Here is a 24567-nt window from a genome sequence, read left to right as displayed (position 1 = left end):
CTATTTACTTTAAAATTTATGTATTTTGTTTAAAATTATTTCTTTTTGTTTCAAAATTAATCTTTAACCTGAAAATTAAATTATTCCAAATTTTCTAGAAAAAATTATTTTATAAACATTATGCTGTGTGCCGAACTGGTTGGTTTAATTATTAACTAATAAACAATTTTTTCCTGTCGACTGCTACTTAAAATCCCACAACTTGTGATTAAATAAAAAACCAATTTATTATAAACAATTCTTTAACAAACATTTTAACAATAATTCGTCTATTTCACCAGGCCTAATTACCACTTAAATTTATCGAACCATAACCTAGAAATAAACCATTTTTAAGACTTTGAATATCAAGAAGAAAATTGCTTCCCGTAATTTACTAGCAACTGAATTTACATTACGGTATAGGGTTCTTTTTAAATTATGTTCGAGTAATACCAGTCGCCATTTTGAATTTCTAAAAAGAGAATAAATTTTTAAAGGTCGAGCCAAAAGTGGCTTCTCACGAAGAATCGCCTGACTAGGTGCCATAATTCGGAAATTCGAAAATTGTCTGAAATAACTGTGTCAAGCACACCTCCAACCTTCCAAAAAGGAAACTCTTGCCGTATTTTAAATCTGAGATTTATTTTTTCTAGGAAGGTATTGAATTTTTTTTATTAAATTTAATATTATAAGGCGTTTAAATATACTAGAAAAGAAAAAAAAGATGTCGAATGTTAAGCACAAATTGCCACGGCTAGCGCTCGGATGGGTGACCGTTCTTGATTCTCGCTCAGTCGTTTTTTTTATTGCGTTAAACTACTGTCGAGCTGAAGATTTGATGCAGAAGATGAAGTTAGACACTTCGATGCTATCGAATTTCTACGTTCTCTGTCGACAGGGGTTTCGGTTTTCTGCAGTTTTCCACTTCTCTAACCAAAATTTCACGCAAACGCAAACGCTTCTAATAAAAATCCGGCTGTATACTGGAGGGAATTTAATATATTGAAAAAACCACAGAGTTTTATACGTCAGGCATTGCTTGCATTGTTTAATGTGTGGCGATTTTCTTCAAAATCTATATCCAAAATTTTATGAAAATTATTAATTTAGCAACTAAGTGATAGTCTGCAGTAAAATGATAATCTAACAGACTAACAAAAACCGAAATTGTCCAACATTGTAAATTTTATTATTTTATATAACAATCACTGAAACTAGCAATTTTTTCTAAAATAAAAATGTTAAGTGAAACACACCAACTTAACCTAAATTTGATGCAGAATTGTATATTTTCTTTGAAATATAATTATTTTTAAATAAAAAACAGTACTAACTTCTGATGAATAACACTTATTTCATAAAAAAATATTAAATATATTATTCAAATTACAATTATTTTTTTTTTGGAAATGCTAATTTTCGATTTAAGATTGCAAAATAACCTAAAATTATTTCATTAGTAATAATGATTTTAATTGAAAAATTAATTTTTTATTTATTAATTAATTTATAATCTGATTTAATAATTCATCATTTCTGTTATTCAAAATAAATTAATTTAAATAATTTAAATAAATAATAATATTATTGTTTTGCTCTTTTTTTACTGAAATTACTAGTAATTTTCGACGAAGAAAAACTAATATGAAAAATATTAAATTGTTTATTAATTAAATCTTTTTCGAAATCGAATTATTTTTGTGCGTTATTTTATGTGCCGATTTCTTGTGAAAAATGTTAATATAACCTAGACCTGCTCAAAAAGGGCAAATCTTTTTTAAAATTATAATAAATTTTCATTAAAAATGTCCATTTTTTGTGTAAACCACCAACATGGCTTAAAATTGTTCAAACATTGTAATATTCCTTAAAATTCAATTTAAAAAAATCTAATACCAATTTTCGACGAAAGAAACTAATACAATTCAAATTAATAAAAATATTCTAAAATTTGTTCGAATTAGGATGTTTTTTCAATACTAATGAAAATTCTATGAAAAACGTTAATTTGATCTGAAACTGTTTGAAAAAATGCAAATCTTGTTAAAACTATAATTAGTTTTTTTTTTCAATAAGAATTTTTCGCGTAAAATGCTAACATAACCAAAATTGGTTAAAAGTTGTAAATCTTGTTTAAAATATAATTTTTTAATTTGAAATACCAATTGCGATTATAAAACACTAACATAATCCAAATTTTTGAAAATATTTTCAATCTTATTCAAATTAAAATTATTTTTGTTTGAAAATGCTAATCTTTTATGTAAAATTTCAACATAACCTATGATTACTGAAATTTGTCAATCTTCGTTAAAATCGACTGCTTTTTTAATACAAATTTCCATTTTCTCGAAAAAAAGCATAACAAGATGAAATTTGTTCAGCTTGTAAATTTTATTATTTTTTAAAACAATTTTTGGATATAATTTTAATGATTTTTTGTATAAAAGTATAACATTTAGGTGCAACAAACCAAAATAACCTCAATTTGTTACAAAATTTTCAATATTTTCTAAAGTTCAATCATTTTTTTATTAAAATTATAAATAATTTTCTGTGGAAAACACTAATATAAAATAACAAAAAAATTGATTAGAAATTTGAATCTTTTTCGAAATCTAATTATTTTTGTTGGTTATTTTATTAAACGATTGTTTATGAAAAATATTTAAATAACCTAAAACTGTTCCAAAATTGCACATCTTTTCAAACACTATAATATTTTGTCAATCCAAATTCCCATTTTTTTGTAAACCAATAATATAACCTAAAATTGTTTAAATATTTTAATATTCTTTGAAATCCAATTTTAAAAAAATGCAATACTAATTTTCGATGAAAGACATTAATACAATCGAAATTAATTAAAAGATTCTAAATTTTGTTCGAACTATAAGGATTTATGTGTTAAAATACTAATTTTTGGTTGAAAACACTAACATAACCTAAAAATTTTCAAATGTGTGAAGGTTCCTTAAATGCTAATTTAAAAGAAGAAAAAAAATATCGATATTAGACGAAAAAGACTAATACAATCCAAAATTATTAAAAGATTCTAAATCGTGTTCGAATTATAAACTATTCAAAAATTGTAAATCTCGTTTAAATTATGATTTTTTTTCGAAAATACTAATTATTCGTGTAAAATGCTAGCACAACCTACAATTATTTAAGTTTGAAAGCATTATTTATAAAATGATGTTAGACAGTAAAATAATATTTAATGACGAAAATCAGTCTATAAAACTCTAACAAACCCCAAAATTATAAAGAAGTGGAAGTTTTCATGGTTATTTTTACTTAAAAATGTTCATTTCCAGTGAAAAAAATACCAATACAAACTAAAAATTCCAGAATTTTTAAGATTTCTTCGAAACTTTACGATTTTATATTAATTTTGTTATAATAATAATTTTTAAAAATATGTATCATATTTACAATAATTTATTAAATCAGTTGTAAATTTTGTTTTAACCGCAAAAGAGAATTAAAACGGGTACATTTTTATCAACGCGCATAAAATTTTCCATAATTTTTTATGTTAAAAACGTTTATTAATAAATTTAATTTTTAAAATTTAGTTACACTTTGTAATTCTGCTTTATACATTTTAAATTTGAATAGCAAAAATTAAAGGTACATTTTCATCTTTTTTAAAATCTTTTGCTGTAGTTGTGTATTAAAAAAATATACTCCTTTCTTTCTGATTTGATAAGTAAGTTCTTTATACCAATATCCTATTTAAGCCAATTGGGTTAGCTTTTAAACGAAAATCAATCTTTTTTCTACCGTAAAGTAGATTGAAGTTCCACAAGCGTAGGTATCTCTACAAAGTGTAGTTAGTTTCGCCTTATTATTATAATATCTAATAGGGTTTAAAGTATTACGAACTTATTTTTTTATAAAACCTTGATAGTAAAACCTTATTTTCGTAATGTCTTAAGATTATTTTCAGAAAAGTCTCTGGAAATAATTTTTTTCTATCATTTTTAGAATCTAAGTATATTAAATCACCAGTGTGATTATAAGATCATAACATACTTATTTCTAATTGATATCGTACATCACTCACGTGGTTAAATGTCTTCATAAGGAATTTGACGTTTGCAAGGAGAACTTGAAAACCCATAGCCAAATCCTGTATATACTCGTGTGTGAACATTGCTATCCACGTGAAGTCGTCTGCAATCCTGTGAGTGATGTACGATATATTATTCGAAATCCATGTGTTATGAAATTGTGATATAATATACTTTCAACTTTTAAAATGGTTAAAAGGTTGATTATTTTGATGAAAGTGCAGTCGTTTTGTTAGAATGTCATGAATTATTAACTTTTTGATTGGAAATTTAACTATTTTGTTCAAAAAAAAAATTTTATGTTTTGAACAAAATTTTCCTCTTTTTCGTAGTTAGTACAAAAATCAAATATGTTTTTAAAATTTAAATACCTTATTAAAAAATTATCTGTCATTATGAAGACTTCGTTTCTTTAGGTAGTAAATTAATCTCTCGTGATCGAAAATTCATGTTTCTTGGTTGAAAATTAAACCATTTTGTTGAGCATTCAACTTTTTTGCGAACTTTCTTGTTTACAATTAAACTATTTTGTTCAAAACTTAATTATTTTGTTAAAAATTCAACTGTTTGTTCGAAACTTAATTCTTTTGTAAAAATTAAATTATTTTGTTACAAATTTAACTATTTTGTTAAAAATTTGTTGTTTTTTTTTAATTTAATTAACTTCATTTAAATTTAACCATTTTTTTTTCAGAAATGGTTGCTTTGAAAATTGAGATATTTTGTCAAAAATTTTACTTTTTTATTAAAAATTTAACTATTTTGTTGAAAAATAAACTATTTTGTTTAAAAAAATAACTTTTTTGTTTAAAATTTAATTAATATAATTAAAATTAAACTATTTTGTTAAAACTTCAATTTTTTTCAAAACTTAATTGTTTTTTAAAGACATCTTTTTTAGTCAAAATTTTAACTGCTTTGTTACGCTTTTAATCCATTTTTGCCTAAAAATGAATCTTTTTGACTTAAAATTTAACAATTCCATTTTTTGTTCACAATTCGTCTTTTTTGGTTGATTTGGAAAGTTTCTCATAAAAATGTATATTTTCGGATTAAAAATTCTCCTTTTTTATCAAAAATTCGTCTTTTAGGCTTGAAAATTTAATGATTTAGTAAGAACTTAAACTATTCAGTTAAAAATTAACTTTTTGGTTTTTGGTCGAAAATTAAACTATTTAATTAACAATTCAAATATTCTGTTGAAAATTCATCATTTTGGTTGAGAATTCAACTTTTTTGTAAAATGTTCGTATTTTTCAGTTGAATTCAAGTATTTGAAACTAAAACATTTTATCCATTAAAAATGAAGCCATTTGGCAAAAAATTAAATAATTTATTATAAATTTAATTATTTTGTTACAAAATAACCTCTTTGTTCAATTCATCTTTTTTCGTCCAATATTTAACTGTTTTTTTCAGAAAAAATTTCTTTTATATTGTAAATTTATGTATATCTCTTGGCGGATAATGAACTGTTTTGTCGAAATTTCAACTCTTCTGAAAAAAATCATCTTTTTGAATAAAAAGCACAACTGCATTTTTGGCATTTTAATTAGATATTTTGATTCTTTATTAGTTTATTAACATATTCCGAGAAGAAATTATTTTTTATTGAACAGGGAAGATCTTTTTTTTTGCTAATAATGTTTGAATTTGGCGCCCACTCGCGCCATTTTTCGCCAAACGCACAGATTGGCTAAATTTCTGTGACGTCATTCTTCGCGGGAAAATTCAAACTACAGTTAGTTCCTAATATTTAATGTACACAGAATATGGGTTTTTCGCCGGTTAGGTCATCTGCCTCTGCCAAAGTATTTTTATACTTTGCGGTAAACAAATACAAAATTGTATTGGATTTATATCTTCCCTAATATCACATCCAGGAACAAAACACTTTGCAGATAATAATCTACATTCTTTAGGGAATTTGCTGATTTTCAAATCCATTCATTTTTTATATCTTTTATCTCGTTTGAATCAAATTTTATCATCGTTTTTGTCGTTTTAGGCATTCATAGGTTAGGTCGGACTAGAGTTCCTCTAGTAGAGTTCCGCCGCAACTTCCTACTAGTTTGATTGGCTACGATTAAACCGAAACCAGAAGTGATGAGAAGCGCGCGATTTTCAAAAAGAAATTTACAATCAATTTACAATTTTAAAGAATAAAATGAGGAAGAAGATAACATAAAATATAAACATACTAAAACAGTATTAAAAGTTTATGTTTTGGTAAAAAATTGGTCTTGTTTGTTTGAAAACATTTTCTTAACTGAATTTTTAACTACTCTATGTTTGATTTATTATTAACATTTAAGACATTCAACTATTTTGTTGAAACATTAAAATTCTTGTTTAAAAATGTATTTTGTTGGTCGAAAATTCATTTTATGGATAAAAATTATTTTTTGGTTTGTTAAAAACTGAACCATTTTGTTGGAAATTCTTCGTTTGTTATATTGAAAATAATTTCAATAACTAAAAATGAGCATATTCACTTTTTGGTTGAAAATTAATATTTTTTAATTTCAAATTCAGCTATTTGAATAAAAATCTGTGTATTTTGTAGAAAATTAATTTTTGTGGTTGAAAATTCATCTTTTTGGTTGAAAGTGCGTTTTTTTGTAATAATTTAATTTTTTTAATCTATTTCATTTTTGGTTTAAAAATTATATTCTTCAGTTGAAAATTCAAACTATTTAATTAAAAATTAATGTATTTTGTCAAAAGTTAATTTTTTTGTTGATAATTAATCTCCGTAGTTGAAAATTCATCCCTTTAGTTGAAGATTCGTCTTTTTCTGGTAGAAAATTAATCTGTTTGGCTAAAAATAATTTTTTTGGTTATAAATTCAACTTTTTAGTTAAAAATTAAATATTTGGTTAGAAATTCATGAGTTTTGTAGAAAAATAATTTTCGCGATTGAAAAATCATCCTTTTTGTTGAAAATTTGTCTTTTTTTATATATAATATTATTCTTTTTGATTCGAAATTCTTCTTTTTGGTTGAAAATTCATATATTTTGTTGAAGATTTCAAATTTATAATTTTCATTGAAAATGTGTCTTTTTGAGTTAAAGATTTATCTTTCTGGTTTCAAATTCATTAATTTTCTTTGAGATTTGGCTTTTTTAGTAAAAAGTTTATCTTTTTGGGCAGAAGCTCAAACAATTACTTAAAAATTCGTTTTTTTGTAAACAAAATTAATAATTTTCATTAAAATTCATCTTGTTGTTCAAAATTTCATCTTTTTAGTTGATAAATTATCTAGTGGGTTATAAATTCATCTTTTTTCTTGAAGATTCAGAAGAATTTTTTTAAATTTATATCTTTTAGTTTAAAATTGAACTTTTTCGTTAAAAATTCGTCATTTTCGATTAAAAATTAATTTTTTTACTAAAGAAATGTACTATTAGACGTTTGTGTTGAAATATAAAATTTATTTTATTTTCAATTGAAAATTAGACTTCCTTGGTAGAAAATTAATCTATTTGGTTGAAGATTCATTATAAAAGTATAAAATTAATTTTTTTGGTTCAAAATTAGTTTTGTTAAATGAAAATATAACTATTCCTTTGAACGCGCATCAAAATTTCGCGCCCTTAATGAGGACTTCTGGTTCCGGAATAATCGCGATGCGCAGATCCTCTACCGAGGATCTCTAGTTTAGACAATCAGCTGGATCAGCTGACAAGCAAAAAGCCGCGTCGGCCGCGAAACCTGATTGGTCGAAAATTTAAATAGTAACATGGCGGCTCAAGTAGTCTGATTGGTGCTTCCTCTTATATCTTAGTGACGTCACATCTGTTTTGATGTAGGTAAATGGACTTAAACTAAAAACTTTTTTTAAGTATTATAAAACTAAAAAAAAATATTTTCTTAGAGAAGCTTAACACTGATTCAGATCGAAAGGTTATCAAGTAATAATAACCAAATTGTTTCAACGATACCATTTTATGGACCACTAGTTCGCAGCTAGTTTCCGAAGCGATAAGATTTTAGTAGTCGAATGTGTCGCGTTGCCCCTTACTATCGTCAAGTCGACCTGAAAGATCTCTCAAGAAATAAAAATACTTTCGCAGTTAAAACTTCAAATGCAAGCCGAGGCTGTAAAGTGCACTCGAAACGAATGTAAAATTTATCGTTCTCCTTAAAATACCTGTACTTTTCCAATAATTGATAAGTTGACTGAAAAATATTTCTTCGTTAAACGTTAAATTTGGATAAAAATTACTCTTTTTAGTTTGAAAATGCATCCCTTTTTGTATAAATATCAGCTGCTACATTTTTTAAATAATTTGATGTTAATGGTTTTTTTGTCTATGGGTCTAAAATAAATATTTTATTAATATTGTTTTTTATTTTATTTTTAAATTTGGAGAAAATGAATCTAAAACTCCGCTGTGATCCGAACCTAGGTCTTTCAGATTGCCGGTCCAATGCTCTTGTCCAGGTAAGAGCATCAGACCGTCAATTTGCAAATAAAAATCAATATTTAAAAATATTAATTTTACACTAGTAGAAAAAAACAATTAACATCATATTATGTAGTACATTTCATCTAATATAAAACTATAATATCCAAAAATATTAAGCAATTGAATGTTTAAAAAATTAATCTTGCAAGTATTTGGTAACTGTTTGGTTGAGAGTGCGATCACTTTGTTGAATTTTGTATTTAAATCAACTGTTTCTAAATTTTATAAAAAATGTTTGCAAAAATATCGGCTTCAACATTTTTCGTCAACATTTCATATTTTATGATTGGAACATGAAAAATGAACTAATTATTTGAAAGTTTTACAAATTTGATAAAAACTCGCTTTTTCTTTGAAGATTTATTTCTCTTTGAAAATTGAATTATTATTTCGGAACTAAGTTTTTTAACTAAAAATGTAACTATTCCATTTTTAGTAGAAAATTAATCTTCTAAGTTCTAAGTTAATCTTTATGATTAAAACTTGAAAGCTTTTGTTAAACATTAATTTTTTATTAAAAATTCATATTTTTGGTTAAAAATTAAACATAACTTTGAAAATTCTTTTTTTTTTTTTTTAGATTGAAGATATTGAACAAAAGTTTAACTATTCCAAATTTGGTTGAAGATTAATGCTTTTACGTGAAAATTTAACTCTTTGTTTGACAATTTTTTTATATTGTTCAAAATGATTTTTTTTAACTTTATTTTTTTAACTGCAAAATTTAACTATTGCAGATGAAGATTTAGGATTTAAGTTAAAAATTCTTCCCTTTGGCTGTAAATGTAATACTTTTGGTTGAAAGTAATTTCTTTTTGGTGAACTAGTTTGTTAAAAATTCGTATTTTCAGCTTTAAATTCAACAAATTTGTTCAAGAGTAAATTATCTCTTCTAAAATTAGTCTGTTTTTGATCAAAAAAAATTTTTTCTACTCTTCTCCTTGTGTTAAAACAATCAGCTATTATTTTGTTCGAAACTTTTGTATTTGTTTTAGAAATTCAACTATTTTCTTGAAAAATTAACAATTTTTTGGAAAATTCAACTATTTTCTTGAAAAATTAACTTTTTTCTTGAGAATTCAAGTGTTTATTTTAAAATTCAACTATTTTCTTGTAAATTTAACTATTTTCTTGAAAATTAAAGTATTCTCTTGAAAATTTCACTATTTTCTTGAAAATTCAACTATTTTCTTGAAAATTTAATTTTTTTCTTGAGAATTGAAGTTTTTTTTTTTAATTCAACTATTTTCTTGTAAATTTAACTATTTTATTGGAAATTAGAGTATTTTCTTTAAAATTCAACTAGTTCTTTTCGGAATTAAACTTTTTTCTTAAAATCTCAACTAATTTCTTAAAAATTTAACTATTTTCTACAAAATTCAACAATTTATTTAAAATTTTAACTTTTTCTTGAGAATTAAATTATTTTCTTGAAAATTCAACTATTTTCTTGAAAATTCGACTAAAAAAATCAAATATTTTCTTGAGAATTAAACAATTTTTCTAAAAATTCAAATATTTTCTTTAAAATTTAACTATTTTCTTCAAAATTCAAAAATTTTTTTGAAATTTAAACTTTTTCTTGAGAATTAAATTATTTTCTTGAAAATTCAACTATTTTTTTTTAAATTCTACTAAAAAAAATCAACTATTTTCTTGAGAATTAAACAATTTTCCTAAAAATTCAAATATTTTCTTTAAAATTTAACTATTTTTTTAAAATTCAACTATTTTCTTGAAAATTTAATTTTTTTCTTGAGAATTAAAGTATTTTCTTTCAAATTCAACTAGTTCTTCTGATAATAAAATTATTTTATTAAAAATGTTACTATTTTCTTGAAAATTCAATAATTTTTTTGAAATTTTCACTTTTTCTTGAGAATTAAATTATTTTCTTGAAAATTGAACTATTATCTTAAAAATTCTTGTAAAAAAGCAACTATTTTCGCGAGAATTAAACTATTTTCCTAAAAATGCAAATAACTTCTTGAAAATTTGAATATTTTCTTAAAAATTTAACTATTTTCTTGAAAACTTAATTATTTTCTTGAAAATTCAAGTATTAAAAAAATTTTTTTTTTAAATTTAACTATTTTCCTGAAAATTCCACTATTTTCTTGAAAGTTTAATTTTTTTCTTGAGAATTAAAGTATTTCCTTTAAAATTCAACTATTTTCTTTAGGTTTAAATGAATTTCTTAAAAAATCATATTTTTGGGTTATAACTTAACCGTTTTGAAAAAGGAACATCCTTTTCTTTGAAAATTTAACAATGAAGTTGAAATTCTATCTACTATTTTTAAAATACAATTACTTTGTTAAAAATTTGTCTTTTGAGTTCAAAATTCAACTAGTTTTATTAGAAGTTCAACTATTGTGTTGAAAAGTCATTGTTTTCTGTTGCAAACTCAACTATTTTGTTCAAATTTTAAATTTGTTGTTAAACATTATACTATTTTATTGAAAATATAATTATTTTATTCGAAATTCGTCTTTTTGTTCTAGAAATTCAACTATTTATGTTGTTATACATTTTTTTCTTCAGAAATTTCCCTTTTTTTTAACAAATCATACTTTTTAGTTGCAAATTAAACTATTTTATTTAGAAATTTAACTATTTTCTGTTGTAACTAATTTCTTAAAAATTCAACTATCTTCTTGAAAATTCAATTATTTTCATACAAGTTTAATGTTGAGACCATTTTTTTAATTTTTTAGCATTGACAAATTTTTTTAGGTAAACTAAATCTTGTCAAGATTTCAAGAAAATGAAAAAAATGTTCCAAGTTTTAAATCATTGTTTTTTTATGAATTTCAAGAGAACATTAACAAAAGATCGAAAAAAATTTTGAATGATTTCATAAAATTTTTTTAAAAGTGTGTTAGAAATTTTGAAGCAAAATTTTGCAATTTTGTCATAATACATAATTGTTAGAAAAAATGGAGTAAGTTTAAGAGATATTCAGTAGTTTTGAAACAATTAAAAAATAATTAAAACTTGTGAAGATTTTTTAAGAATTTTGTAAAGTTTCACGAAAATGAAAAGCATGTTTTCAGGTTCCTAGAATAAATTAAAAGAATTTTGGTTGAAAAATAAATTTAGGATATTGTCTAAAAATATTTATAATTATTTCAAACACTGTTAAAGAAGAATCTAAAAAATTTGAAGACAATTTTTGTAATTTTGCAGAATAAATAAAGAATGCAGAAGAAATCTAAATAATGTTTAGATATTAGAAGATATTAGTCCTTATATTCATGTGAAAATTTTAAATAAGTTTTTATTTTGAAAATTGAACTTTAAGATAAAATTAAAAAGGTTTTTAAACGTATTAAACGATTTTCTACACTTTCGTAAAAGAGTTTAGAAGATTTAAAAGCAAAATGTTGTAATTTGGTAAGGTTACAAAATAATAAACAATAATAGAATCGAGTAAATTCAAGAAGTATTTAGTAAAATTGAAGAGAATTTAAATGAATTTAGAACTTTAAAAGATTCATAGAAATGTAGATTTTCAAGAATTTTAAAGCCAAACTTTAGGAGCTTAAAAAAATTGGGAAAGTTTTCAAGAGAATAAATAAATTTTCTTAACATTTGTGGGAAAATTTAGAAGATGATAAATCAATTTTTTTAATTTTGCATGATATTTGTTAATGTTAAGTAAAATTCGAGCTAGTGAAAACTATTTTCAAGAATAATTTAAGATATTTTAAATAGTTCAGAAATATTTGAAAACTGGGAAATATTTTCCGAAAATTTATCAAATATTTCTTGATTCCTTCCCAACTTCTAAAAGACATCTTTTTAACATCTTTTAAAAGTCTTTAAAAATCTTTACAAATTTAGACATCTTCTAAAAAACTCGAATTATTCATGTTTTGTAAAATACTATAAAATAAAAAATTTCTTTAAAATCTTGTAGATTATTTTCTGACAAGTCTGAAATATTCAAAAATTAAATTGATATAAATTTAGAAACCAACTGATAATACTTATTTTCTTATTCTCAATTCGAAAAATTTATTTTCAACATGGATTTCTTATAACACTTCAAAATTAATGGTCTTCAGAATGACTATACAAATGTTAAAATATTTTAGCTTTGTTACAAAGTCTATTTGATTAAAAAAATATCACATTTAGCAGTTCATTATTTAATTGTAGTATAAAACAATATTTTATGATTTATCATATTCCTTGTTTGTAATAGATAGATATAACAATTATATTTATTATATAGTGGCAATATATAAATAAAATAAATTTGTTCTTATATTAATAAATTATATTTCTATTCCTAATATTTAAATTTTTCTAAATTTAAAATTGCCAAAAATAATTAATAAATGATTAATTAATCAATAGTGAAATTGTTGGCTTATTTATAATTTCATAAATAGCTCATAAATTAATAATAAATTAACTATTCTCAGCAGTACTAAATTTCGGGAAATGAAATATTTGTGAGTATTTAATAATTCGTTTATTTTATAAGTCGATTTCGAAGGCGGTGAATTTTAGTTTTGGATATTTTTAAATTCGGGTTAGTGTGCAAGATCGCGTTCAGAAACATTACCAGGAACCTCCGAAGTTCGCGTTCAGAAACACGACCAGGAACCCCCTAAATTTTTGTGCAGGATTACGTATAGGAACATGTCTCGGATTCTCTGAAATCCTTGTGCAGGACCGTGTCCAGAAACACGTCCCGGAACCTCCGAAGATCATGTGCAGAATCACGTTTAGAAACATGACCAGGATCCTCCAAAGTTCGTGTGCAGAATCGTGTTCACAGACATGACCAGGAACCTCCGAAATTTGTGTGTAGGATCGCATTCAGAAACATGACCAGGATCATCCGAAGTTCGCGTGCAGAATCGCGTTAAGAAAAATTACCAGGATCCTCCGAAGTTCGTGTGCAGAATCGTGTTCAGAGACATGACCAGGAACCGCCGAAATTTGTGTGCAGGATCGCATTCAGAAACATTACCTGGATCCTTCGAAGTTCGCGTGCAGAATCGCGTTCAGAAAAATTACCAGGAACCTCTGAAGTTCCTGTGCAGAATCGTGTTCACAGACATGACCAGGAACCTCCGAACTTTGTGTGCAGAATCTTGTTCAGAGACATGACTAGGAATCTCCGAAGTTCGCATGCAGAATCGCGTTCAAAAACATGACCAGGAACCCCCTAAATTTGTGTGCGGGATCACGTATAGGAACATGTCTCGGATTCTCTGAAGTTCTTGTGCAGGACCGTGTCCAGAAACACGTCCCGGAACCTCCGAAGTTCATATGCAGAATCAGGTTTAGGAACATGACCAGGATCCTCCGAAGTTCGTGTGCAGAATCGCGTTCAGAAAAATTACCAGGATCCTTCGAAGTTCGTGTGCAGAATCGTGTTCACAGACATGACCAGGAACCTCCGAACATTGTGTGCAGAATCTTGTTCAGAGACATGACCAGGAATCTCCGAAGTTTGTTTACAGGATCACCTTCAGAAACATGACCAGGATCCTCCGAAGTTCGCGTGCAGAATCACGTTCAGAAAAATTACCAGGAACCTCTGAAGTTCCTGTGCAGAATCGTGTTCAGAGACATGGCCAGGAACCGCCGAAATTTGTGTGCAGGATCGCATTCAGAAACATTACCTGGATCCTCCGAAGTTCGCGCGCAGAATCGCGTTCAGAAAAATTACCAGGAACCTCTGAAGTTCCTGTGCAGAATCGTGTTCACAGACATGACCAGGAACCTCCGAACTTTGTGTGCAGAATCTTGTTTAGAGACATGACCAGGAATCTCCGAAATTTGTATGCAGGATCGCATTCAAAAACATGACCAGGAACCTCCGAACTTTGTGTGCAGAATCTTATTCAGAGACATGACCAGGAACCTCCGAAGTTCATGTGCAGAATCTCCTGCAGAAACATGTCCAAAATCCTCCTACGTTTCTGAACCGGAATTCTTAACTGGTTTTACTACTAATAACCTTCCAATCCTAGTTTATACGTCTGGCTATCTCTTTATCGATCTTTCCCTCATTATTAAATAAACTACCAAGATAATTGTATAATAATTAAATTAAAAATTATTCCAAATTGTTTTTTTCATCCTACTGTTGAAGGAGAGTGCTAGAATATTTTGATGTTGCTGGAAACTTGCCGTTACCACTTCCAACATTAAATATCGATATTTTCCACTCTGTTACAGTTGTCGGAGGGGTGCGACTCACTTAGACGAGATGAGTTGAAATATGAAGGAACCTGAGATGAAGCCTAAGCATTCATGGAGAAAAAAAAGGATAATATAGACGTGGTGAAAGCCCGGAAGAGTCTAGGAAGTGAAAAATAAAAAGTTAGAAGCTCGGATGTTGAGAGCAGAAGTGCATGTGGTCACGAAAAGGGAGTTCCAAGGCAGAGGGGACAAGTGGTATCGGTAAGAACCGGAAGTGGAGAAGGAACCGTGTGTGGAAGGATACGCGGTCCATCCTTGGTCCGCCATCCTGACGGCATGGTCCTTTGGGCCACTATACTATTCCTTCAAGGAGCTGGTCTCGTAGGTAAGGCCATTTCAAAATATTTTCTTTAGAATTAACTTTTTTTCTTAAAAATAACTTTTGAAAGGAAGTATTGCTCTTTTTATCGGAATTCGATTCTCGTGAAACGACAAAAGGTCATATTGCGAAATCTTTAACGTGACCTAGTCTTTTTATATTTTCTAAAGGCTGGCTTCTGAATGTTCAAACAAAGTTTGATAAATAGGAATTTTTTGCAATTTTAAAATTATAATGGATCAAATGGACTATGAATTTATTTTGCATATTCAGGGCCCTCATAAATTACTTATTAACAGATTTCTGTCTTTCATTTTCAAACATTTTCCGGTTGTACATTTTTCAAATTTTCATTAAAAATTACAAAATAAACATGAGCTGGAATGAATATGGATTGAATCCCTATAAAAGTTTATTCAAATTTTTTTTCGATTTTTTTAAAGAAAAATGACAATGCATTAATGAGCTATACATTAATTATGCACATTCAGGGTCCTCATGCGCTACTCTTTATAGAATATTCTATTTTCGATTTAAAAAAATTTTCACGGTTGTATATTTTTATACTTTTCCATTGAAAATTTCAATTAATTAAGAGAGCGTAAATTGCTCAAAAAGAAAGTGTTTGAAAAGCTACGAATAAATAACTTTGGTAGAGAACTGAACTATGTTGTTCAAAATTAAACTATTTTTCTTTAATGTAGTTATTCTCTTAGTAATTCGGTTTTTTTAGAAACTTTTTTGTTAAAAATTCATTGTTTTGGTTGAGAATTGGGTTGGCTGATTAAAATTTTGTTGCATTTGTTTTCAATAAAAATTGTTTATCATGCATAAAATACTATTTTAATCTGCTAATTAGATATGCGCACAAATTGTTTAAATAATTTATTATTTTTTAGAAATTTTTTTTATAGAGTTAGAACGTCGCATTAAAAAAAAAGTTCAACTTTTTTTTTTAATTTTCAATCAAGGTGAGATGATATTAATTGAGATTAACAAAGATAATTGCTTAAATGAATTATTATTGTTAATAATATTCTTTTTGAACAATGCTATAAATTGTGCATTTTTCTGAAATTTTCTACTTTTTGTCTTCTATTAACTTGAAGTGAGTTAATATTAATTTAAATTTACCAAAAATAATTATTATTGTTTATATCTATCTTCCACCATATTAATGCTAAATGGTTGTATTTTTCTCTTTTTTTTATTTTAAACTTTCTATCCACTTTTCAAATAAAGTGTATTAACAATTCATCCAAGCTAACAAAAATAATTATTTAAATAATTTTTTATTATTGCTAATATTATTCTCATTACTTATTTTAAAAAGTTGTGATGTTTTCTAAATTTTTTAAATATTTGTCTATTCGTCTCTTGAAGGGACTTAGTAATTAATTACATTCAAAAAAATAATTGTTTAAAAAATGTATTATTGTTTATAAATATCTTCTTTAGAAATTTTCGATTTTTTCGAAAATTTTTAACTTTGATTTTCGTTCTTAGTTATAAACAAATAGGAAATAAACATTAGAAAGAATATTAATATTTGTTTCTCACTTGCAATAATTATCAACTCACCGAGTAAAAAGTTGACAAAAAGTTTGAAAATTCAGAAAAAACCGCAACTTTCTAACAATTATCTGAAGAAAGGTGATTTGGAACAATAATAAATTGTTTAAACAATCATATTTGTCAACTTACATTGATTATTACTTTACTATTAAGTCAAAAGTTGACAAAAAATGGAAAATTAAAAAAAACTGCAATTATCTAGCATTGCTATAGGAAAAGATAGTTTTAAGAATACTAATTGAAAAATATTTTCATATTTTTTTAAATAAAAACAATTAAATAATCGTTTTTGTTAAATTTCGATAATTAATACCAAAACTTAAGAGAAAAGTGAACAAAAAGTCAAATATTTGAGACCAAAAGGCAACAATCTAACATTCCTCACAGATGATATTATTGAAAATAATAATAAATTGTTTAAACAATTAATTTTGTTAGCTTTATTTGATTATTCACCTTACTCTATTTAAAAATAGGATAAAGCGGAGAATTTTTGTAAAAACTGCAGTTTAAAAGATTTATTGTAAGAGAATATAATTAACAATAATAATAAATTGTTTAAACAATTAATTTTGTTAGCTTTATTTGATTATTTACCTTACTCTATTTAAAAATAAGATAAAGCGGAGAATTTTTCTAAAAACTGCAGCTTAAAAGATTTATTGTAAGAGAGTATAATTAAAAATAATAATAAATTGTCTAAACAATTATATTTGTTAACAATAATTAGACATTACCTTACTCGGATTGAAAATTGGACAAAAGGTGGAAAATTGTGGAAAAACCACGTCTTTCTCACTTTATTTTGAAGAACGCTAAAAACAATAATAAATTCTTTAAACAATTGATTTAAAAATATAATAATCAGCATAAAGTAGTATTTTATGCATTAAAAACAATGTGCATTTTAAACACCGCAAAAAAATTATAATTTGCACTTTTTGTAGAAAATTATTCTCCTGGGTTGCAAATTTATCTTTATAGATTAAAAATTTATCATTTTTGTTAAAAAATGAATTATTTTTGGAAAATTTAATTCTTTAATTGAAAACGTAAAAAATCACAAACTGTAATATGAAAGAACGCGATTATGTAATATTCTTAACTCTACTGAAATAATAAGAAGGTCATATTATGAAATTCTAAAAGTCACTTAGCCTATCTTCAATAAAAAAACATTGTCTTCTGAATATTTGAAGAAAGTCAAGAAAAATAAAATTTTTATAATCTTAAAATAACAATGGATCAATGAGATATAAATTAATTATGCATTTTCAGGGTCCTCGTGTTCTACTTTTTAAAGAGAATATTATTTTCAAAATTTTTCAGGGCTGTGCATTTTTCTCGTTTTCTATTGAAAATTGCGATTATTCAAAAGAGTGGGAATTTATGAAAAATATATTGTTCAAAAAGCTACGAATAAATAAATCCTGGTCTCGAAAACATAACTTAAATTACCCATCAATTATTTTCAAAAACGTTTAAATATTTAATAAATATTTCTTAGGGCGTCGTCTTAGGTCACTTTTTTATAACAAATTAATTATTATAATTTCTAAAGATATTAAGGTTATTAATAAATGTGAAAATAATCATGAAAATAATAAAAAAGAACTTATATATATAATTATAATTAATAAATTAAACAAAATCTATATAGTTTAATATAATAAAACATTAATTTTTTAAATTAAAACTAAATAAAAAATTTTATTGCTTCAAAAAAATAATAATAAATTCATTCTTTTAATCTCCAAAATTAATGTTTAAGAACTGTGGAAATAGCCGATTAAAATTGTTTAAATTTATACCATACTTCACATAACAATTATACAAATTGGAATATTTGCATTTGAAAGAGTCCAATTTTAAATTTTCAATTTAATTTCCTTTTCAACATTTTTTTCCAATTTAAAAATACAAGCAATTGTAAAATGGATATATTTCTATATAATTTCTACTATCAATATAAGGTAAAATTTGTTTCTGGATTATATTGTTAACTGAAGCAGAATTTGAATCCTGAATATATTTCGCAGTATTTGATGTTAAATAATATAACAAATTGAAACATGCATCCCTGTCAGAGCGTGATTAACTCATAATCAAAAATTAATTCAGTATGTATTTTCGGATGGGTAGTCAAACATGTTTCATTTCTGTTTCAAGGTTTTACAAAATCAACATTTGTCAAAATAAATTGTAAATAATGCATTAACAATTTTCGAAATATCAAATTTTTTCCTAAAGGATACTTTATTTTAGTTAAGAAAAATATTTAAATCTTTAAGGTTTTATCAAAATTTAAAAGTTTGGGCTCTCAGAACGTAATTCTAAATCTTTTTACTCTTAAAACTTTGGTTTCCTAATTTTAGCTTATAATTGTTCATTTCTTAATCTTTAAAATTGTAAGTGCCGTTTAGAAGGCTTAAACAATTCATTATTGGAAATTCTTGAATTTTTTTATTTTTGTAAAACACATTTAATATTTTTTATTTGTTTTTATGAGTTGAAATCGAGCTATTTTTGTTTTATAATTTTTTTCAGAATTGAAGGGAAAAAATCCGTTTGTTTTCAACATTTTTATTAAATTATAAGGTTGAAAATGTTGCATTTTTATTATTTTACTTCAAAATTTTCAGAATTTGTATAGGTTTTTTTTTATTTTTAATAGAATAATATACAATTTAACCAATATTATAATTGTAAACGATTTGCATTACAATAACTTAAATTTAAAGGATTCTAATTTATAAGAAAAAGACGTATTTTGTTGTAAATTTGTCTTTGGCAGTACAAAATTATTATTCTTTATGATTAATTCAACTTTAAGTTTAAAAATTCATTTCTTTGATAAAAGATTTGACTATTGGGTTAAAACTTATTTTAAAATTTAAAATTTTCTTGAATATTCATGTATTTTATTTAAAATTAAACTTTATATTTTTTTTATTTTCGATTTTTTGGTTGAAAATACTTTTTTTCTGCTGAAAATTTAACTATTAAGTTAACATTTCATTGCAAATTTAAAATTTCGTTAAAAAATAATCTTTTTAGTTGAAAATTTATTTTTGTAATTAAAAATTTGTTTTTCTGATTGAGAATTATTTTTTTTTACTTAAAATTTGAAAGTTTCATCTTCTGCCCAAAACTGATCTTTTAGGTTAAAAAATTATCTGTTTGGTTGAACATAAAAATGTTTATGAAAATTCATCTTTTAAATTAAAAATTCAACTTTTGGGTCAGCTATGTATTTGAAAATTTCTGTATTTTGTTGAATTTTGTCTTTTGTTGTATAATAATAATCATCTTGGTGACTAATTCACATTTTTGTTTGAAAATTAATTTCTTTGGTTAAGAATCAAATGATCAGGTTGCAAATTTATTTAAAAATTCAATTTTTTTGGAAAATTCATCTTTTGGAGTGAAAATTGTACTATTGTGTTAAAAATGTATTATTTTAGTTTAACATTGATTATTTTGGTTAAATTCAATTCCATTACTTACCAATTTAACTAATTTGATGAATTTGATGAAATTGTTTTTTTTTCTTTTGTTGAAAATAAATTTTTTTAACTAAAAATTTAACTATCCCATTTTTAGTTTTAAATTAACCTTCTTCAATTAAAAACTGAGTTATTTATTTTAGAATTTATATATTTTTTTAAAACTTTGTCTTTTGTGGTAGAATATTAATCATCATGGTGAGTAATTTACCTTTTTGTTTGAACATTAATTTCTTCCATTAAAAATTATCAAAAAAGATCAGTTTTGACAGACAAGAAAATAGTGAAATTTTTAATTACAAAAATTAGTTTTCAATTAGGAAATTAATTTTTAATTAAAAGAGTTTAATTTTTTATTTTTTTCATAAGTAATTTTTAAGAATAAATAAAATTCTTAACAAATTAGTTAAATTTTCAAACAAAGCAAATTAATTTTAAACTAAAATAACGAATCTCCAACCAAAAAGATGAATCTTCGTCTAAAAAGATGAATTTTCTATAAAACAAACACAAATTAAAAAAAAAATAGATAAATTTTCAGAAAAAATAGTTAAGTTTTCAATCATGAAGTATAAATTTCTGCCAAAAAGATAAAATTTGGACAGAAAATAAAACAGTGAAATTTTTAGTTAAAAAAATTAATTTTTAATTGAAGAATTAAATTTTCTACTGAACGATTTAATTTTCTTCAAAAAGAATATTATCTTTTAACGAAATACATGAATTTTTAAAGAAATTCTAACCTGATATTTAAATTCTTCACCAATGAAACAAAGACAAAATTTAAAAAGTAGATGAATTTGCAACAAAATAAAATAACTCTAAACCCAAAATTTGAATTTCAACTAAACTAGATTAATTTCTAACAACAAAAAACGAATTTTCAACAAAATAGTTCAGTTTTAACTAGTTGTTAAACTTTTTACCGAAAATATGAATTTTTAAACAAAAAGTTGAACTTTTTAACAAAAAGAATAATTTTCTACAAAAAAAAAAGAATTTTTAACAAAATTCTAGAATTCTCAACCAAAAAGTTGAATTTTTAGGTAAGAAAAAAAACTTTATTTAATTATTGAGGTCGTAATTCAAATTTAAAACATAGTTGTTAAATTTTCATCAAAACAGATGAATTTTTAAACAAAAGGAATATTTTTTGACTAAAAAGATGAATTTTTAACAGAATTCAAAAATTCTAAAATTAAAAGTTGAATTTTCATCTAAAGAATGAATTTTGAACAAAAAGATTAATTTACTACCAAAAAGAAGTTTTTACAAATTCAAGAAATTTGAACCAAAAAGTTGAAATTTTAACTAAAAAAGAAGAATTTTTGAACAAAAAGATTAATTTACTACCAAAAAGACGAATTTTTAATAAAATTCAAGAGTTGTCAACCAAAAAGTTAAATTTTTAACGAAAAAAGATGAATTTTTAAGCAAAAGGATTAATTTACTACCAAAAAATACAGATTTTTAACAAAATTCAAAAATTCTTATCTAAAAAATTCAATTTTTAAATAAAAAAGACGAATTTTCAAAGAAAATGATTACTTTACTGCCAGAAAAAACGAATTTTTATTGAAACTCAAGAGTTGCCAACCAAAAAGTTAAATTTTTAACTAAAAAAGATGAATTTTTAAGCAAAAAGATTAATGTACTACCAAATAGACGGATTTTTAAGAAAGTTTAAGAAATCTGAACCAAAAAATTAAATTTTCAACTAAAAAAGAAGAATTTCTAATAAAACTCAACAGTTCTTAACCAAAAAGTGGCACTTTTACCTAAAAAGGATAAATTCTCAAACAAAAAGATTGATTTGCTACTAAAAAGAACGAATTTTAAATCAAAATCAAGATTTCCTAATCAAAAAGTTGAATTTTCGAATAATAAGTTAAATTTTCAACCAAAAACTTTAATCTTTTGCCAAGAAAACCCATCAACTGGACAGATAATAAAAACGTTAGCATACATACATTTAAAAAAAATTCCTCGGAATTCTTAAAGGTGTTACTTTGTTTCTAATTATGGGCGATCCCTAAGCTACCAGAAAACTGTCCAGTGAAGATTTTTGAATAACCTTGCCAGAAATCCTGTTTAAATTTACCTAAATTTCCTATATTATTAACCAGAACAGAAATGAATCACTTCTTCGATTCTTTTTTTTTTTTGTGAATCGCCTACCTCTAGACGGTGGTTAGAAAATTTACACTTCAACTCCAAAAATACGAGCTCCAAATATACGTGCTCCAAAGAAGCGAGCGTCATTTCTCCCCCTCTTTGCTCTTCCCGATTAGAGAGTCCGGCGCGCGCCAATGTACGCTGTCTGAAATTCAACGAGCGCGTGCGCGTAGTAGGCCTGTGTGCGTTCTCACGCGATGCACCGAAATCGAAACGTCGCAGGAGTGGGAGTCCCTTTCACGGACGTATCTTTGGAGTTTCCTATTTTCCAAGTTCTCGTATCTTTAGAGTTTCTTTGCAGGCAAAAATAAAAAAAAAATATTGTTTTGCCACAGGTTCGATGACAGGTATCAAGGGCGTCCCTGAGAATATCACAGTGATGTTCCTGAATCCGACGTCTGTCCGCGTATCGTGGAGCACAAGCCAAGTTGAAAAAGTGGAAAAGTATGATGTCACGTACAAACCTACTGATGCCAGGTGCGTCCCCCAACGTTTCGGTAATGTATTCATCTCGCGGCTATATCGTATGCGTTCTGGTGCTTCTATAAAAGTGGTAACTTTTATTTTCCTACTACTTTCAAATATGAAAGAGAGCACAGAATTTAAATTTTAAGAGCCCGTACAGCACTGCAGAATATTATGCAAGCGAAGCGGTTTTAAAATCATGCTCCTCAACATACTATATAAAAAATTCCATGACTTATTATCACATCTAGCACTATTCTCAGTAGGGCGAGTAGAAAATAGAAATTTTTTTTTTATCGAGATGTTACGATATAAAATAGTTGCCTTTTGGGAGTATTATTCCGGTAGCTACTAACACTTCTGTATGCTCTACTAGCTTCGCAAAATGGCTGATTTTCAAAAGGTCAAAAAAAGGAAAAAAAGGTTTTAGAAATTGAAGTCAATTTTTGTTTACACAATTTTTTGAAACTTTTTTGCATCCTGCACTTTTTCCGTAGGACGAACTGTTTGCAATGTACACCGTTATAAACAAATTGTTTTTTAACAAAATTGTCATATTTGCACAGTGTTACCTCAGAATCTATTGTTCAGAAAAATTTTTAATTTGTAGGCTGTGTATATCGAGGATAGATCTCTTGAGAGGAAAAAGAAATCTTTCGATCAAATAAAAACTTCTCTCCTTAAATTGTTGTTAAAAAGTTTGCTATTCTTAACCCTTTGCGGCATGATGGGAATACCGTATTCCCACTTTTTTTCATATCACTTTTTGCAATTTCAGAGTAGTTTTTATTGGATTTTACACAAGTTTATTTTTTAATTTCATGATCGCAGGATGATAGAAAATTGAAATTTTTGTTCGAAGGGTCTAAATTTTTTAAATAATTTGTTAATACTTATAAACAAAGATGAAAAAAAGCCTTTTTTGTTGAAAAAAATTCATTATTGAAAAAACTTCCCATTATATCCTTATGAAAATGGATGCTTGAGGGTTTTTGGGGTCGCTGAATACGAATCTGGAATCAGATTTTGAAAATTCAAAATGGCGGATCCAATATGGTAGCCGAAATTGGGAATATTTTTGGATTTTATCTTAAATTTGGTATACAGGGGTTTTTGGGGTCAGTGATCACGAATATGAACTCAGATTTTGTAAATTTAAAATGGTGGATCCAAGATGGCACCAGCAACATGGAATATTTTTTAATTTTTTTCTGAAAATTAGTTTACAGAGGTTTTTGGGGTCGCGGATCGTGAATCTAAAATCAGACTTTGAAAATCCAAAATGACGGATTCCATATGGCGGTCAAAATAATAAAGTTTTCTGGATATAAAAAAATTAGTGTACAAGGATTTTTGGAGTCACTGATCACGAATCTGAATTTTGATTTTGAAAATTCAGAAAATTGGTACTAATCCATGTTTTAGGTGAGTAGGTGTATATTTTTTCAAATCTCAATATACTGAATATTTGTCATTTTGAATACAGATTCAAGATCAGCGACCCCCTGTCTGTGCCAACTTTCAAAAAACAATTTAAACATATTTTGTATTTTGGCCCGCCATTTTGAATATTGAAAATCTATGTTCAGATTCGTGATCAGAGATAGCAAAAACCCCGGTCTACCAATTTTCAAAAAAAAAAAAATCGAAATTTTGGCCGCTATATTGGATCCGCCATTTTGAATTTTAAAAATCTGAGTTCGGATTTGTGATTAGCGACTCCAAAAATATTCCAAATTTAAGTCGCCATATTGGATCCACCAT

At 25.5% G+C, this 24567-nt stretch overlaps 1 protein-coding gene across 1 annotated transcript in view; it reads left to right on the top strand.

The window, feature by feature from the left end:
- The window catches only part of LOC117178361 (fibronectin type III domain-containing protein 5-like), a 293133-nt gene that overhangs the window by 182062 nt on the left and 86504 nt on the right, over positions 1 to 24567 (top strand). Inside the window, exons 3-4 of the mRNA XM_033369790.1 lie at positions 14740 to 15088; positions 22674 to 22815. Coding sequence (XP_033225681.1) covers positions 15040 to 15088; positions 22674 to 22815 — 191 coding nt within the window. The 5' untranslated portion in view covers positions 14740 to 15039. The remainder of the gene's footprint in view (positions 1 to 14739; positions 15089 to 22673; positions 22816 to 24567) is intronic.

Source organism: Belonocnema kinseyi, chromosome 8 (genome assembly GCF_010883055.1).
Source record: "Belonocnema kinseyi isolate 2016_QV_RU_SX_M_011 chromosome 8, B_treatae_v1, whole genome shotgun sequence".
Lineage (NCBI taxonomy): Eukaryota > Metazoa > Arthropoda > Insecta > Hymenoptera > Cynipidae > Belonocnema > Belonocnema kinseyi.
This window is presented reverse-complemented; position numbering and strand designations above follow the sequence as displayed.